Source organism: Bidens hawaiensis, unplaced genomic scaffold, assembly GCF_021521415.1.
Source record: "Bidens hawaiensis isolate Kalapana, Puna unplaced genomic scaffold, B.hawaiensis_p1.1 tig00016822_1, whole genome shotgun sequence".
Lineage (NCBI taxonomy): Eukaryota > Viridiplantae > Streptophyta > Magnoliopsida > Asterales > Asteraceae > Bidens > Bidens hawaiensis.
The window spans coordinates 234,401-248,619 of record NW_027492548.1 but is presented as its reverse complement, the minus strand read 5'-3'; the positions used below and the strand labels follow the sequence as shown (position 1 = coordinate 248,619).

Below are 14,219 nucleotides of genomic sequence, written 5' to 3'. Positions count from 1 at the left end.
GTTATATATATATATAAACATACTTCCCATCATTCCTTAGATTGCACAATTCCTCCAAGTTTTCTGGTAGTTTCATAATTCTAGTTCCATCCACATACAGATGCTCCAAACGCTTCATGTTATTTCCAAACTCAGGAATATTTTCAAGTTTTGAGCAGCCAGAAAGAACAAGTGGCTCAAGAGCTTCCATTTCCTTACAATTCCTTCCAAGGCTTTGAAGACATGTGCAACCTTTGAGATTCAAGTAATATATATGTTTATGGAGAAGAACCGATTCATGTAGGCTTGTCAAACTCGTGCAGCCTTCCAGATTTAGTTTCCCAAGATACGGTGTTGATCTCAAGTTTGGGAAACTAAATCTTGGGAAACTCAAGATTTATATATAAACATATTTCCCAACAAAACAGATTTTGTTGATCTCAAGATAATCCACATAAAACACGGTTATATATATATAAACATACTTCCCATCATTCCTTAGATTGCACAATTCCTCCAAGTTTTCTGGTAGTTTCATAATTCTAGTTCCATCCACATACAGATGCTCCAAGCGCTTCATGTTATTTCCAAACTCAGGAATATTTTCAAGTTTTGAGCAGCCAGAAAGAACAAGTGCCTCAAGAGCTTCCATTTCCATACAATTTTTCCAAGGCTTTGAAGACATGTGCAACCTTTGAGATTCAAGTAATATATATGTTTATGGAGAAGAACCGATTCATGTAGGCTTGTCAAACTCGTGCAGCCTTCCAGATTTAGTTTCCCAAGATTCGGTGTTGATCTCAAGTTTGGGATGCCAGTCAAATTCATTGAGAAACTAAGGTTAATAGATCTCAAATTAGGCAGCTCCTGTAGTAAGAGAGGGAAATTGTCAATTTCTACCTTGCAAATCATGACAATATATATATACATATATTAATGGGTTATACAGAGAACGACTTACTAAATCTTTCTTCCAAAGACTTTTAAGTTGGCTAGAACACATTTCAAGTTCATAAATGCTTTTTGGTTCGAACTTTGAAGGCAAGTACTGCAAAGTACATCCATACCATTCTATAATTCTTAGATCATTGGAAAGATACTTAAGTCCTTTAGGGAATTGTACATTACGAATTCTGAGAAATTTTAGATTTGTCATCTTCAAGAAACACGTAGAATCAATGAAGCAATCACTCACTTCACCTTTGTATGGATCCTGGTTAACCACTTCAACAGTTCGAGCTCCCTGTTATAAATAAGCACAACATCAAAATTTCAGAGATTGAAAAGAGAAGACTTCCATGTCAAACATAATTTTAACAAATATATAAGACTGGAGATTGCAAAATCAGAGATGGACTACTTTTTTAGAGTTTTACACATCTTAATATAAATAATATTCGTATAATTTCTTACCCGAATGTTTAAATTCAATGTATCGTCATGAGACCTGATTGCAATGTGCTTCCCATCATATCTATGTGTTTCCATGCGAAGAATTTTCCAACACATTTGTTGCAGCAGATCATGCATCCACACGGTTTCATCAGGATTGATAGTTATGAGACTCTTGTTAATAAGATCAGTAATCCCACGCTCAGAGTACAAACCGATATTCCTTAGTATATCTTTTACCAAATCTTTGTTTCTTCCTTTCAAGAAACATGCAATATATATGAAGACATAACGCTGATTTTCATTCAGTCTTGCATAAACTACTTCAAGCCTTCCTAGAACTTCTTCCTCCGGATATTCTTTAAGCATCTCCAACATATCTTTCCAATAATTTTCATCCTTCCCACGTAATTGATTACCATAAACCTTAAGAGCTAATGGAAGACCACCAGCTAGCTTCACAATGTCATCAGACAACTTTTCATAACCATGTGCAGGATGGCTTTGCTCAAAAGCTGACTGAGAAAAGAGACTGAAAGCATCATCAGGTTTCATTTCCTCACACCAATACAGATCATTAATTTTATGCGACATCAACAAATCTCTATTTGTTGTGGTTACTATGATTCTGCTACCAGGCCCAAACCATTCAAGCCCCCTAGCTAAATAGGTCAGCTGATCAACATGATTAACATCATCCAATCTGATTACAACTTTCAAACCACGTAGCTTCGTGCCTAACAAATTTTGTCCATGACCAACATTTTCAACGCGAGTGCTTTTCTCCTTTAAAAGGTCATCAAGAAGTTTCTGTCGGAATTTGCACAAATTGGTACTATCATCTTGTTTGGTAATCTCCTTAATGTTTTCAATGAGACTAGTTTTGTCAAACTTATTTTTAATGTCCTTACAGATAGCTTCGGCTAAAGTAGTCTTACAGATTCCACTCATCCCACAAATCCCTAAAAGAAGAACTTCACTGGACTCCATTATCAGTATTCCTTTAACTTAATCCACTCGTGATTTGATTCCCACTAGACTATTGGGAAGATCTACTGACATTGTATCAGGTATGTTCCTTAAAACTTCGCTCACAATGTCCCTTACCACCTCTGCTTCAACACTGCAATAATCAGACAGGAGGGTAGGTCATCAAAAGAGCCAGGCCGACCAGTTACGTTAAGATTCTTAAGTTTAATCGCTTATCCAAATTACAATAACAATGTTGAAAAAGAAAGTAAGACCCTACCTGTGTTCTGTCACATGCAATCCCGACGCAGCCCCAACTTCTTTGAAAGCAGCTCTCCATGTTTCTACCTTTTGTGGTGCAATTTCAGGATCGGCTTCATGATTGGCAAATCCTTGTTCAAAACAGTTGCTTTGATGGCGCACGTCAGAAGGAGACACGTGGTAAAAAATAGGAATAACAATCAGATTGCCTCGTTTCATGCAGATAGCAATCTTTGCAATTTCTTCCAAACACCATTTTGAGGTTGCAAAATTGCTAGATAACACCACGACGGCAATTCTTGATGTTTCTATGGCCTCTAGGAGCTCAAAAGCAATGGGCTTTCCAATCTCTAAGTGTCTTGTCATCTTTGTAGGTTCTAATGTCATTTCGAATTAAGGCGTCATATAAACGGCCAGTAAAACCCATACGAGTGTCCTCCCCGAGGAAGCTCATGAAAACATCATAACCCTGCGGTATTGTTGTTGAAGATGTTCCATATGACTGCATCTACAGATCTCACTATAATTAAGTATTACAGATGAACTATAAAAGTGACAAAATATAATAGATTTTCAACACACTATTTAACAGCTGGTTTATTTATTGTCAATACACATTACATAAAAGGTGTTCAAAATGATAAATGTAAATGGATAATTACCAAAATAAGCAAATTGACCTAAGTTATCATAAAAATTGGCATGGACTAATTGCACTTAAATACTAGGCCTATCTAAAAAGAGCCCATCAAAACTTGCCACATATGTACATGGAGCCAGCTAAATAGTAGACGACATAATTTTTTATATAAGTGCAATGGTCTAGAAAACAACGCCCATAGCATGAATGACTAAATCTTAGCCGGTTAAGAAAATAAGCCACTAAATTTAGCTGGTTTATTACAAGCGCATTGTTTTGATTGGATTTGTTTTGTGGATCCCTAGTACTTTTTCAAGGTTTTCTATGTCGGCTAAATTATAGTTGGCGTAGCCAACTCCACTTACATGGCCTTTTTTGAATGGTTGTTTTTGGATTTGACTAGTTTTATAATGCAAATCAAACGTCATGCTTATTTAGGGGAAAACTTGAGTCAAATTGCTTATTTTGATGGTTCTACGAAAACATGGAATTTAGTTACAATTTATATGTAAACGAAATGAAATCTTATAAGCAACCGACAACTTGACCCACCATCCCAAAATTTGGTTTATATGTTTTTCTTTTTTCATTATTTTTTTTGTTTTTGAGTTGACAAGGGTGGTTGTTCCTCATTAATGGATTAGAGTGGGTTGACTAAGATAACCATTTCTAATGAAATAGGTACGAATGGGGTGTGTTATTTTTCAAACAAGTCAGAATGGTTTGTTACTTTTTAAACAGGTCAGAATGAGTTGATGTTACTCTTCGTCTGAATGGGTTAATATAAGACGTCCAACCCAGTGCCTATATGCACATAACCTGTCGTCGGTATGCGTGTAAACAGTATTTTTAACATCCGGCCCTTGCACCATCAATATTGTCCACTTTGACCATAAAGAGTTCACATATTTGTTTTTGGTTGCCCATGTAGAGACTTCCCAGGAGGTCACCCATCCTAGTATTACTTCCACCTGAGCACGCTTAACTGTGGAGCTCTCCTCTTGTCCACTAACATTAAGCCCAAAACGCGTTAGTGACTTAAGAGGTGGGGCATCTACTTATGAATCAAAGATCTCTCATGTCCACGACCGATGTGGGATTTACCTAGGATGTTACACCCCCCCCCAACTCATCGTCCTCGATGAGGTTTGCCCCACCATCCAATCCAAGATGTGGGATTCGCCTAAGACGTATCTCGCGACACCCCCGGGGACTCACCGTCTCTTATGAGGTTTTCCCCACCATCCCGAACGGCACAAGAGTGACTCTGATACCTCTTGTAACATCCGACCCCTCTCACCACTAATATTTTCCGTTTTGCCAACGAAGAGCTCATAGATTTGTTTTTTGGTTGCCCATGTAAAGACTTTCCATGAGGTCACCCATCCTAGTACTACTTCCACCTAAGAATGCTTAACTATGGAGCTCTCTTCTCGTCCACTAACATTAAGCCCAAAATACGTTGATGATTTAAGAGTAGTGGCATTTACTTATGAACCAAAGATATCTCATGTACACGCCCGGTATGAGATTTGCTTAGGATGTTACAAACAGTAACACCCGTAAATTCGCAGGAAATAGAAAACCTTATATAGACATGTTCAGTTGTCAAATATTGCCATCGTAGGAGTTAATGGGTCTTTTAGTTCTTGTGAAGGTTCATTTACATAACTGGATTCAAAGCCCACTACAAATAAAAGGCCATTTAGTGGCACACATTTTCAATGGCATTAAGTTTTTATGCCACTAATTTAGGTTTTTAATGGCACTTTGTGCTTGCCATCTTTGCTTATAACACATTTTTAGTGGCACTTATTTTTAGTGCCACTAATTTATGATTTTAGTGGCATTTTGCGTATGCCACTAAAAAACTAGTGTCACACGTTTTTAATGGCATTTAGCTCTTGTGCCACTAATTTAGGGTTTTAATGGCACTTTGTGCATGCCATATGAGCTTATAACACATTTTTAGTGGCACTTAGTTTTATGGCCACTAATTTATTATTTTAGTGGCACTTTGTGTATGCCACTAAAATCTTGTGTGACGCGCTTTTAATGGCATTTAGCTCTTGTGCCACTAATTTAGGGTTTTAATGGCATTTTTAGTGACACTTAATTTTAACGTCACTAATTTATGATTTTAGTGACACTTTGCGTATGCCACTAAATTAGGTTTTTTAATGGCACTTTGCGTATGCCATATTGGCTTAGCCCATATTTGAAGTGATAATTAATTTTAATGCCACTAGTTTATGATTTTGATGGTGTCACGTGTCAAATATCGCCCTTAATTTATAGTCCCACTGTACGTCCTCTAAGTGAGTACATGAATTCTGGTGTGTTGAATTACCCGTATTTATTATGCTACAGTACATACATGGCATGACTCCCTAGCCCTTTCTATTAAGGGGGTGTTTGGCCTAGCTTATATTTTTGTGCTTATACTTATATCTTTTTGAAGCTTATAGCTTATTTTATATCATTTAATAAGTTTTTTTTAAGTGTTTGAATTAACTTATATTCTACAAGTTGATTATACATCTTAATAAGTTATTAAATCCATCATTTTTAATTTTTTATAGTAATAAGTTACTTCAATATTATTAATCCATCACCATTTGAAAGCAAATGAGTAATTTACCCCCTTAAACAAATAAGCTTCTACAAATTAGCTTATATAAGCTTATAAGGCTAAGCCAAAAAAGCTAAACCAAACACCAAATAAAATTTATTTTATAAAAAAAAAAAAAAAAGCTAAAAAAGCTATAAGCTTTGCTAAAAAAAGTTAGGCCAAACACCCCCTAAAACACAACCTTTTATTCTTTCGCAGGGATCAACCACATCTAATTTTATATTTTCCTTTCCTTTTTATCAAAGAGCGTGTATGATTCAAAACCCCTGTTTCACGAAATCAAACTGGACGAAGAAAACTCTAATTGCGAGCTAAACCTAACTCATAAAATCGATACTTCTGTTGCGAGTTTGAAGCTCTGATTTCTTCTATTATAAGTTCGAAGCGCGCATAACAAGCTCTGATTCGATCGATTACTGCTCTGAAACGCCCAAAACACGAACAAAACCCTAAATAATATCATTGCCTCTCACAAAATCGATCTCAGCTTTGTGAATTACGACCTAAATCACTAGAGTTGTAAGTCACTTTTGAAGATTTGTTTAATCGCAATTAGGTTAGCATGTGTGATTGTAATGGTTGTTATGTCAGTATCAAATTTTATGTTATTCATTGATCGTTTATTTGCAACTTTGTTTAATCGTTTATTTTCATGTCTGTTTAATCGTTTATGTTCATTAAGCAATTATCTGTTGTATAATTTAATAATTGTTCACATTAGGATCCTGTTCTGTGTCCACATCAGTGCATTTTATCGCCATTTCGTTTTCTCCTCAATTTGAAGCTGAATCGGCGAATTGGATCTCGATCGGTAAGTTTTGTGATTAATTTCAATTGATTACACGTGAATTGAAGCTGTTTTCACTTCAATTGTGTTCGCTTTTTTTGAGTTCGTCTAATATTAGTTCTGAATCTTGAATGGACCTGGCAGTTGGATCTAGAATGGTTCGTTGTTGAATTTTCATTCTTCTCATTATTGAATTGTGATCCGGTTTGAATGATTGATGATTTGATATGCAATTGATTGTGTTAGGAATCCAGTAGGAGAACTAGTTCGTTGATTTCACCCTTTCGTCTCATTTTTGTTTATGATTGCTATTTAGAGGTACTGATTTCTATTTGCTAATTTCGTTACTTGCTCACTTATCATCATCAGGCAATTGCTCGATCATTGTTGTTTAGTTATGAATAGAATAGGTTATTGTTTTTCTCAATTATTGAATCAGCCTGTTGTTGTGAGAGTCGGTTGCTGTTCGATGATCGTTTAGTTATCAATAGGTTATTATTGTATCTGTTTAGCTTTTGTTTCTATTTTGTGTAATTGCTTGTGATGAACGTTTAGTTTGATCACTACTTCTACAAACACAAATAGAAAGAATTTATATCAATAATCTTAGATGAAACCAATTAAAAGTTATTAAAATTTGTGTGACGTGAAAACAATGTGCCGGTCCTTAGTTATTAAAATTAGAGTAAATGTAACTGGTCTACAAGGTTATAACATTTGAATGATATATTAACGAGCATAAAAGAACGAACATAAACAGACGTAAACTGGCGAACAAAAATGAACGTCAATGAATAATATAAACGATAATAAATGAACGAACCTTCACAAACATAAATGAACACACGAGACTGGTGTTCGTGTTGCGTTCATCTAACTAAATGAACACAAAATCTGTTTATGTTCGTTCGCTTATTAAATAAACGAACCTCCCGTAAAACGGTTCTCTGAAAGTTCGATTCTTTTCAAGGCCTAGGTCAAATATTGTTTGACCTTAAAATGCATCCTTACCTAAAATGTGTGCATTATGTTACTCATTGAATGCACCGTTGGATATGAATGTGGTAGGATAACAGGGAAGTACTCATGTTACTTATTGATGCAATTGAAAAGGCTGGTTACACTAGCAAGGTAAAAGCAATTTAATTTTTTTATATTCCATTTAATAATGTTTTCTGTCACATGTATGCATTTAAAAGAACTTTTGTAGATTAAAATAGGAATGGACGTTTCTCAGTCTGAGTTCTTAACAAAAGATGGTAAATATGATTTCAATTTCAAGAAACAAAAATGATGGAGCTCATGTTCTCTCAGGTCCAAGTTTTTTTGCTGATTTATATGGAGTATTCGTGAGAGATTTCCTGATGGTGTCAATTGCAGATCTCTTTAACCAAGATGATTGGACCTCGTGGACTTCACTACAATCTTTTGTTGATATCTAACTTGTTGGTCACAAATCCAACGAGAATTGCACAAGGTATTCACAACAAGGACCGCAATAGTCTGCTATTTTAGGCAAGTACAAGAATTACATTTTTTGTCACAAATGTTTTATGATTCTGATATTAACAACTTCTAGCAATATATGTTTAAATTATTTCAGGTTAAACGAATAGATACAATAATTGAATCTCCAGGTAGCTCTTGACTCAAAAGCTGCGGATGGGGTGTGATGGTTAGTCACCGTGATGGTGAAACAAAAGGACAACTTCATTGCAGATCTTTTGGTTGGTTTGGCTAGGGGACAGGTTTTATTTAATTTCATTTTTATTCTGTATGTCATTATTAGTTTATTTTTTTTAATTGTTAATTCATTTTGATCAAAATTTTGTATTCTTTCAATTTTGTAAGATTAAGATTGGTGCTTCTTGCCAATGTGAGCGATTGGCCGAGTATAACCAGGTATTGCTCTTTATATTATAATATATGGTCATTAACTAAAAGATTGAAAGTTTGGCCCGTTGTCTTAATGGTCTGATATTTTGGTTGGGCTTTATCTCAAACTTGTCAAAAGTGCCAAGTAGAATAAAAAAACTATAAGGGAAACAGGTTGAAAGTAGTCTAGAGCTCGTTTAGGCTCGTGAGCCGGCTCGAGCTCGAAAAGTGAAGCTCGAGCTCGTTTATTAAATGAGTTTACTTTTAAGCTCGGGCTCGGCTCGATCATGCTTTTTCACGAACCGATCTCGAGTACCTCGCGAGTTGCTTGGCTCATTTGCATTCATAAACAAGGCTAGTGTTGATATGGTTGATTTTTATTGATTATTATCAGTTTTAGGTTAATAATTAAGTTTGTTACACAAGTTAGTGCCCATATTGTTTACATATTAAAAAGTCTTTATTTTTCTTATTAGGTACCTCTAGAGGTGGCAAATGGGTTGGGTTGGGTCGAAACGGGTCATGGGTCGGAACGGGTCATGGGTCGGAACGGGTTAGGGTCGAAACGGGCTAGGGTCGACACGGGTCACTTAAAAAAGGGTTGTTTTGGTTCGGGTCAGAATGGGCTAGGGTCAATAGGTTCGGGTTAGAACGGGTCAAATTTGGAACGGGTCAAAACTCGTTTAAGGGATTTTTCATTTCGTTTCAGCACGTAACAGCTCGTTTAAGCGATTTTTCAGTCCGTTTCAGCGCGTAACAGCTCGTTTAAGCGATTTTTCAGTCCGTTTCAGCGCGTAACAGCTCGTTTAAGCGATTTTTCAGTCCGTTTCAGCGCGTAACAGCTCGTTTAAGCGATTTTTCAGTCCGTTTCATCGCGTAACAGCTCGTTTAAGCGATTTTTCAGTCCGTTTCATCGCGTAACAGCTCGTTTAAGCGATTTTTCAGTCCGTTTCAGCACGTAACAGCTCGTTTAAGCGATTTTTCAGTTCGTTTTAGCATCTAATAGTTCGTTTCAGCACTTAACAGCTTGCTTTAGCGATTTTTCAGTTCCTTTCATCACTTAACAGCTTGTTTTTGTTCTGTTGTCGACTTTTCAGTTTCGGTTAATTTGTCAATTTTTTTTTGAACGAGGACAACAGACGAAACGTTTTAGTTTTTTTACATTTTTTGTTTTTGTTTTATTTTTTAAGTTATGATTTTTTTATTAATTTTTTTGAATATTTTTTGATGGTTTCTATTAAGATCAAAATCCCTCAAAAAAAATTCAAAAAAAACAAATAAAAAATCATAACTCAAAATATAAACGAATAACGAATAAAGTAAAAAAACTAAAATATTTTCGCCGTTATCCTCGTTCATAAAAAAAAAACCCGACAAATTAACTGAAACCGAAATGTCGACGAAAACGAATCAAAAACCTTAATCGACCCGTCTAGTGCGAAAACTCGATAGAAACCGAAACCCAACCCGTCCAGTGTTAAAACTCGTGTCGGCACGAAAGCTGATCCGAGCCGAAACTAAACCGATATCGTTCCAATCTATAACCTGTTTCAACCCAAACATGTCACTTTTCCTTAAGACACTATCCCACATCGACCTATGTAGTTAAATTTGTCAACCCATTTTGACCCAAAAATAAGAATGTGGAATTTCAAGTGACCCATTTAATTAAAACCTACGACCCAAATCAACCCATTTGAATTTTAAAACAACCCAAATTGACCCATTTAGAATGGTTTGGGTCAAGGTTGCCACCCCTAGGTACCTCGCATCAAGATTGAAGATGGTGAAAGAGGTTAACACGCGCGGTGAAGTTTTCAGTTTTTATTTAAATATTTGTTGCTTTCCTTTTTATATGCTTAATATTTTGACTTGATTTGAGAGTTATTAGACATTTGATGTGTTTGTAATGTTATTAAACTTTTAATTGTGATAAAGATATTATGATTTCTATATTTGAGAGTTTTATTTTTATTTTATAGTGTCAAAAGCTTTAGTGGCAGTTGAGAAAAGATGCCACTAAAACCTCAAAAATCTTTAGTGGCAGTTGAGAAAAATTGTCGCTAAGCTTAAATGTTTGTAATGGTTGAAAAAAAAGTGCCACTAAAGATTCAAAAGTTATAATGACAGACGAAAAAAACTGACATTAAAAATCCAAATTTTTTTTAACGGCAGATGGAAAAAAGTGCCACTAAAAGTCCTAATTTTTTTAACGGCATTTAAAAATGTGCCACTAAAAGTCAAAAAAATTATAGTGGTAGATGAAAAAAGTCACTAAAAGGCTTTAGTGGTAGCGCTTCTAGTGACACTTTTTGTGTGACGCTCATTCCAGCAGGGTTCTTTAGTGGCACATCTTTAGCTTCTTGTGACACTTTTTGTGTGTCATGGCTTTTTATTTGTAGTAGACAGATCATATTGTAAGGAGGGTGGACTTGTGTACATTTCCTATGTAGTGGAATCTCGGGAATAGTTTCATAAATAGATGGATTTGTTATCATACGAAGTCAAGGGGCCTTATGGATATTCTTGAGAGTCTATTTTATTAACTTTGTAAGCAAGATGAATGAACTCAAGTAATTTGAAGGGGCTAGTTGCAAATATGTTCTTGCATTGACACCTAGCCATGCACTCAATAGGCACCCATCTTGCTAGCCAACACATAGCTCACAGCGGTTATAATGATCGAAAAGCGGTGTGAGGCAATACCGAGTGTGGCAGGCGTCATGATCGCTTGATCCGGGGTCGGGTATAGGAATGGGCTGGTCTTGCTTGGTTGCTTCTGTTAAGAAAAAGGGGTATGGAGCTATAGCTTTGTCAAGAAGTTCAGTTGATCATGTTTATGTCATAAGTGTTAGTGATGCATAGGATAAGTTACAGATAAAGTTGGTACGTAAATTGGGTTCGGTATTGTTTACGTGATCTACCAAGGGTCACAAAATGGTTCCATTGCAGCCATGTTCTTTTAACCATACCCTAACCGTGATTGGTGAGAAGACTGTTAGTTCACCACTAAGGGTTATTGAACTTGTTTATGGTGTTCATGTGTTGTGCCGTTCTTTTTCTTCTTCTATGTCGCTTGTTTTGGGCGTTTAGGATTCTTCATGCAGTAAATGATCCTAACCCAAACTTTGTTGATTTGAGCATAAATGGAGGGATACTGAGAATTTGATTGAGAAATGAACTGAAAGAATTCTTCATATCATCTATCTAGATTACAAAGTTTAAACATATATACTAATGCTAACTAACCAACAGAAAATAGATTAAGTAACTATTAACAAACAAACTAATCCTGTACACGTGGCAATCAAGAAAGTCAACATCCCCCCTCAAGTTGGAGGTATGGAAATCCCCAACTTAGACAACAAAACAGAATGTTGCGGCTTTGGTAAACTTTTCGTAAGCAAGTCTGCAAGCTGATCAGCAGTGCGAGTGTGTAGCAAATTAATCAAATCCTCTTGTAATTTTTTCCAAATAAAATGACAATCAAGATCGATATGTTTGGTGCGTTCGTGAAATACAGGATTTTTAGCAATATACATTGTTTCCTGACTATCACATTTAAGTGGGATAGGAGTGATGTTAGAGACATGAAATTCAGACAATAATCTGGTTAACCAAGCAAGCTCAGCTGTGACTCGTCTTAAGAGAACAACTTTCGGCGTAAGCAGAACTAAGAAACACAGCAGGCTGCTTTTTAGACTTCCACGAGATGGGGCTTCTACATAAAGTAATATAATACCCGATAACAGATTGTCGGGTATTGGTACAAGCAGCCCAATCCGAGTCACAATAGGCATTCAAATCAAGATTGGGATTGTTACTGAAAAACAAACCTTGAGAAACAGTATGTTTAACATAACCAAGAGTATATAAGGCTGCATCCCAGTGAGGAAGACGATGGTCTTACATGAATTGACTTAAGAATTGAACAGAAAATGTTGGATCCGGTCTAGTATGAATAAGGTAGTTTAACTTTCCTACCAAACGTCTATATTGTAGAGGGTCAAGTAAGAGTGAGCCCTCATTATCTTTTAGTTGACAGTTTGGAGGTAAAGGACAAGAATTTTCATGTAACTCAAATGGACTAAATTCTTTTAACAAATCATTTGCAAACTTCCTTTGAGATAAAATAACTCCATTAGGTTCTTGTAGTATCTCAATCCCCAAGAGAAAAACCAAGATCTTCAGCATTATTCCCCGTTGATAGTATATCATCAACATATACAGCAACATACACAACTAAAGAGCCCATTTGTTTTGAAAATAAAGAATAATCATTTGGAGATCACACATATCCCTTTGATATTAAAGTTTGAGAAAGCTTACCGTACCACTGACGAGAAGCTTGTTTTAAACCATATAGGGATTTTTGCGACTTTAGAACCTGATTTGAAGGTAAGTCCATGCCTTGTGGAGGTAGCATATAGATTTCTTCATCCAAATCACCATGTAAAAAAGGCATTATCAACATCAAGTTGATATAAAGGCCAAGCCAATTTAGTAGCTACATCAATTGAACTACGGATAGTAGTCATTCTCACAACGGGTGAAAATGTTTCATTGTAATCAATTCCTGCTTGTTGTGTGTCACCCTTGACCACCAACCTAGCTTGACATATTTCAATAGTGCTATTAACATGATACTTGACCTTATAAACCCATTTAGACTTGATAGCCTTTTAACCATCTGGTAGGGGTATAATTGTCCATGTATTATTTGCAGCAAGAGCATCTAACTCTTTCTGCATAGCTGCTATCCATGCAGGATGCTGAGCAGCTTTTTTATAGGATAAGGGCTCAGAAACATTATCAAGAGAGGTTAATAGTTGTTGATTATGAGAAGATAATTGTTGTGTATGTGCATTAGCAGAAACTGAACATGTGTTGGTAATAGTATGAAAACAGATCGAAATGCAAAAAATCATCATTGTATGGATTAGAAATAGTATGATTACACACGTAATCTTGCAAATATGAAGGTGGGTTGATAGTTCTGGAAGACCGACGAGTAGGAATATTGGAAAGGTCAGAGTTAGAAGTAGAAAGAGATGCATCTGAATTGGAAGTTGGAATAGAATCAGAAGAAGGATCAAATGGGGGTGTTTTGGGAACAAAATCAAAATCTTGAAAAAGTTGAGAGAAAGAATAAGAAGGATTAATTGAAGGAAAAAATATGCTCCAAGAACACCACATCTCTGGATATAAGAATAGAATGTGAATTCAAATTATAGAATTTGTATCCTTTCTTTCCAATTGGATAACCAATGAAGATACGAGGAGTTGCTCTTGGTTGGAATTTGTCACGACCAGGTTTTAAGGTAGACGCATAACACAAATAGCCAAAGCTTCTCAAATGATCATATGAAGGTGGTTTATTTAAAATAATTTCATATGGAGACTTATTTTTAAGAGTTGTAGTAGGGAAAAGATTTATAAGATGAGTGGCTGTGAGAATACAGTCACCCAAAATTTAATTGGTAAGTTTGACTGAAAAAATAAAGCTCGAGCTGTTTATAACAAATGTTTATGTTTTTGTTCCACTATTCCATTTTATTGTGAAACTCCAACACATGTAGTTTGATGTAAAATGCCTTTGGACTTAGAAAATTCAGCTTGTAGAAGACCAGATCCTAGTTCAAAAGCATTATCAGATCTAATGCTTTTGACTTTGGTTCCAAATT

General features: G+C 35.8%; 1 protein-coding gene across 2 annotated transcripts in view; it reads right to left on the bottom strand.

Moving 5' to 3' along the window:
* LOC143552185 (disease resistance protein RUN1-like) overlaps positions 1-3,242 on the bottom strand; it is a 271,952-nt gene extending 268,710 nt beyond the window's left edge. The window contains exons 1-3 of one of the 2 annotated variants that reach the window (XM_077042462.1): positions 2,621-3,242; positions 1,393-2,494; positions 941-1,222 (exon numbers count right to left, since the gene is read on the bottom strand). In XM_077042462.1, the coding sequence (XP_076898577.1) occupies positions 941-1,222; positions 1,393-2,361 (1,251 nt within the window). In that variant the 5' untranslated portion in view covers positions 2,362-2,494; positions 2,621-3,242. Of the gene's footprint in view, positions 1-501; positions 847-940; positions 1,223-1,392; positions 2,551-2,620 lie in introns of those variants that run through there. The other variant, XM_077042463.1, reaches the window with a different exon arrangement.
* Between the last annotated feature and the right edge of the window lie 10,977 nt (positions 3,243-14,219).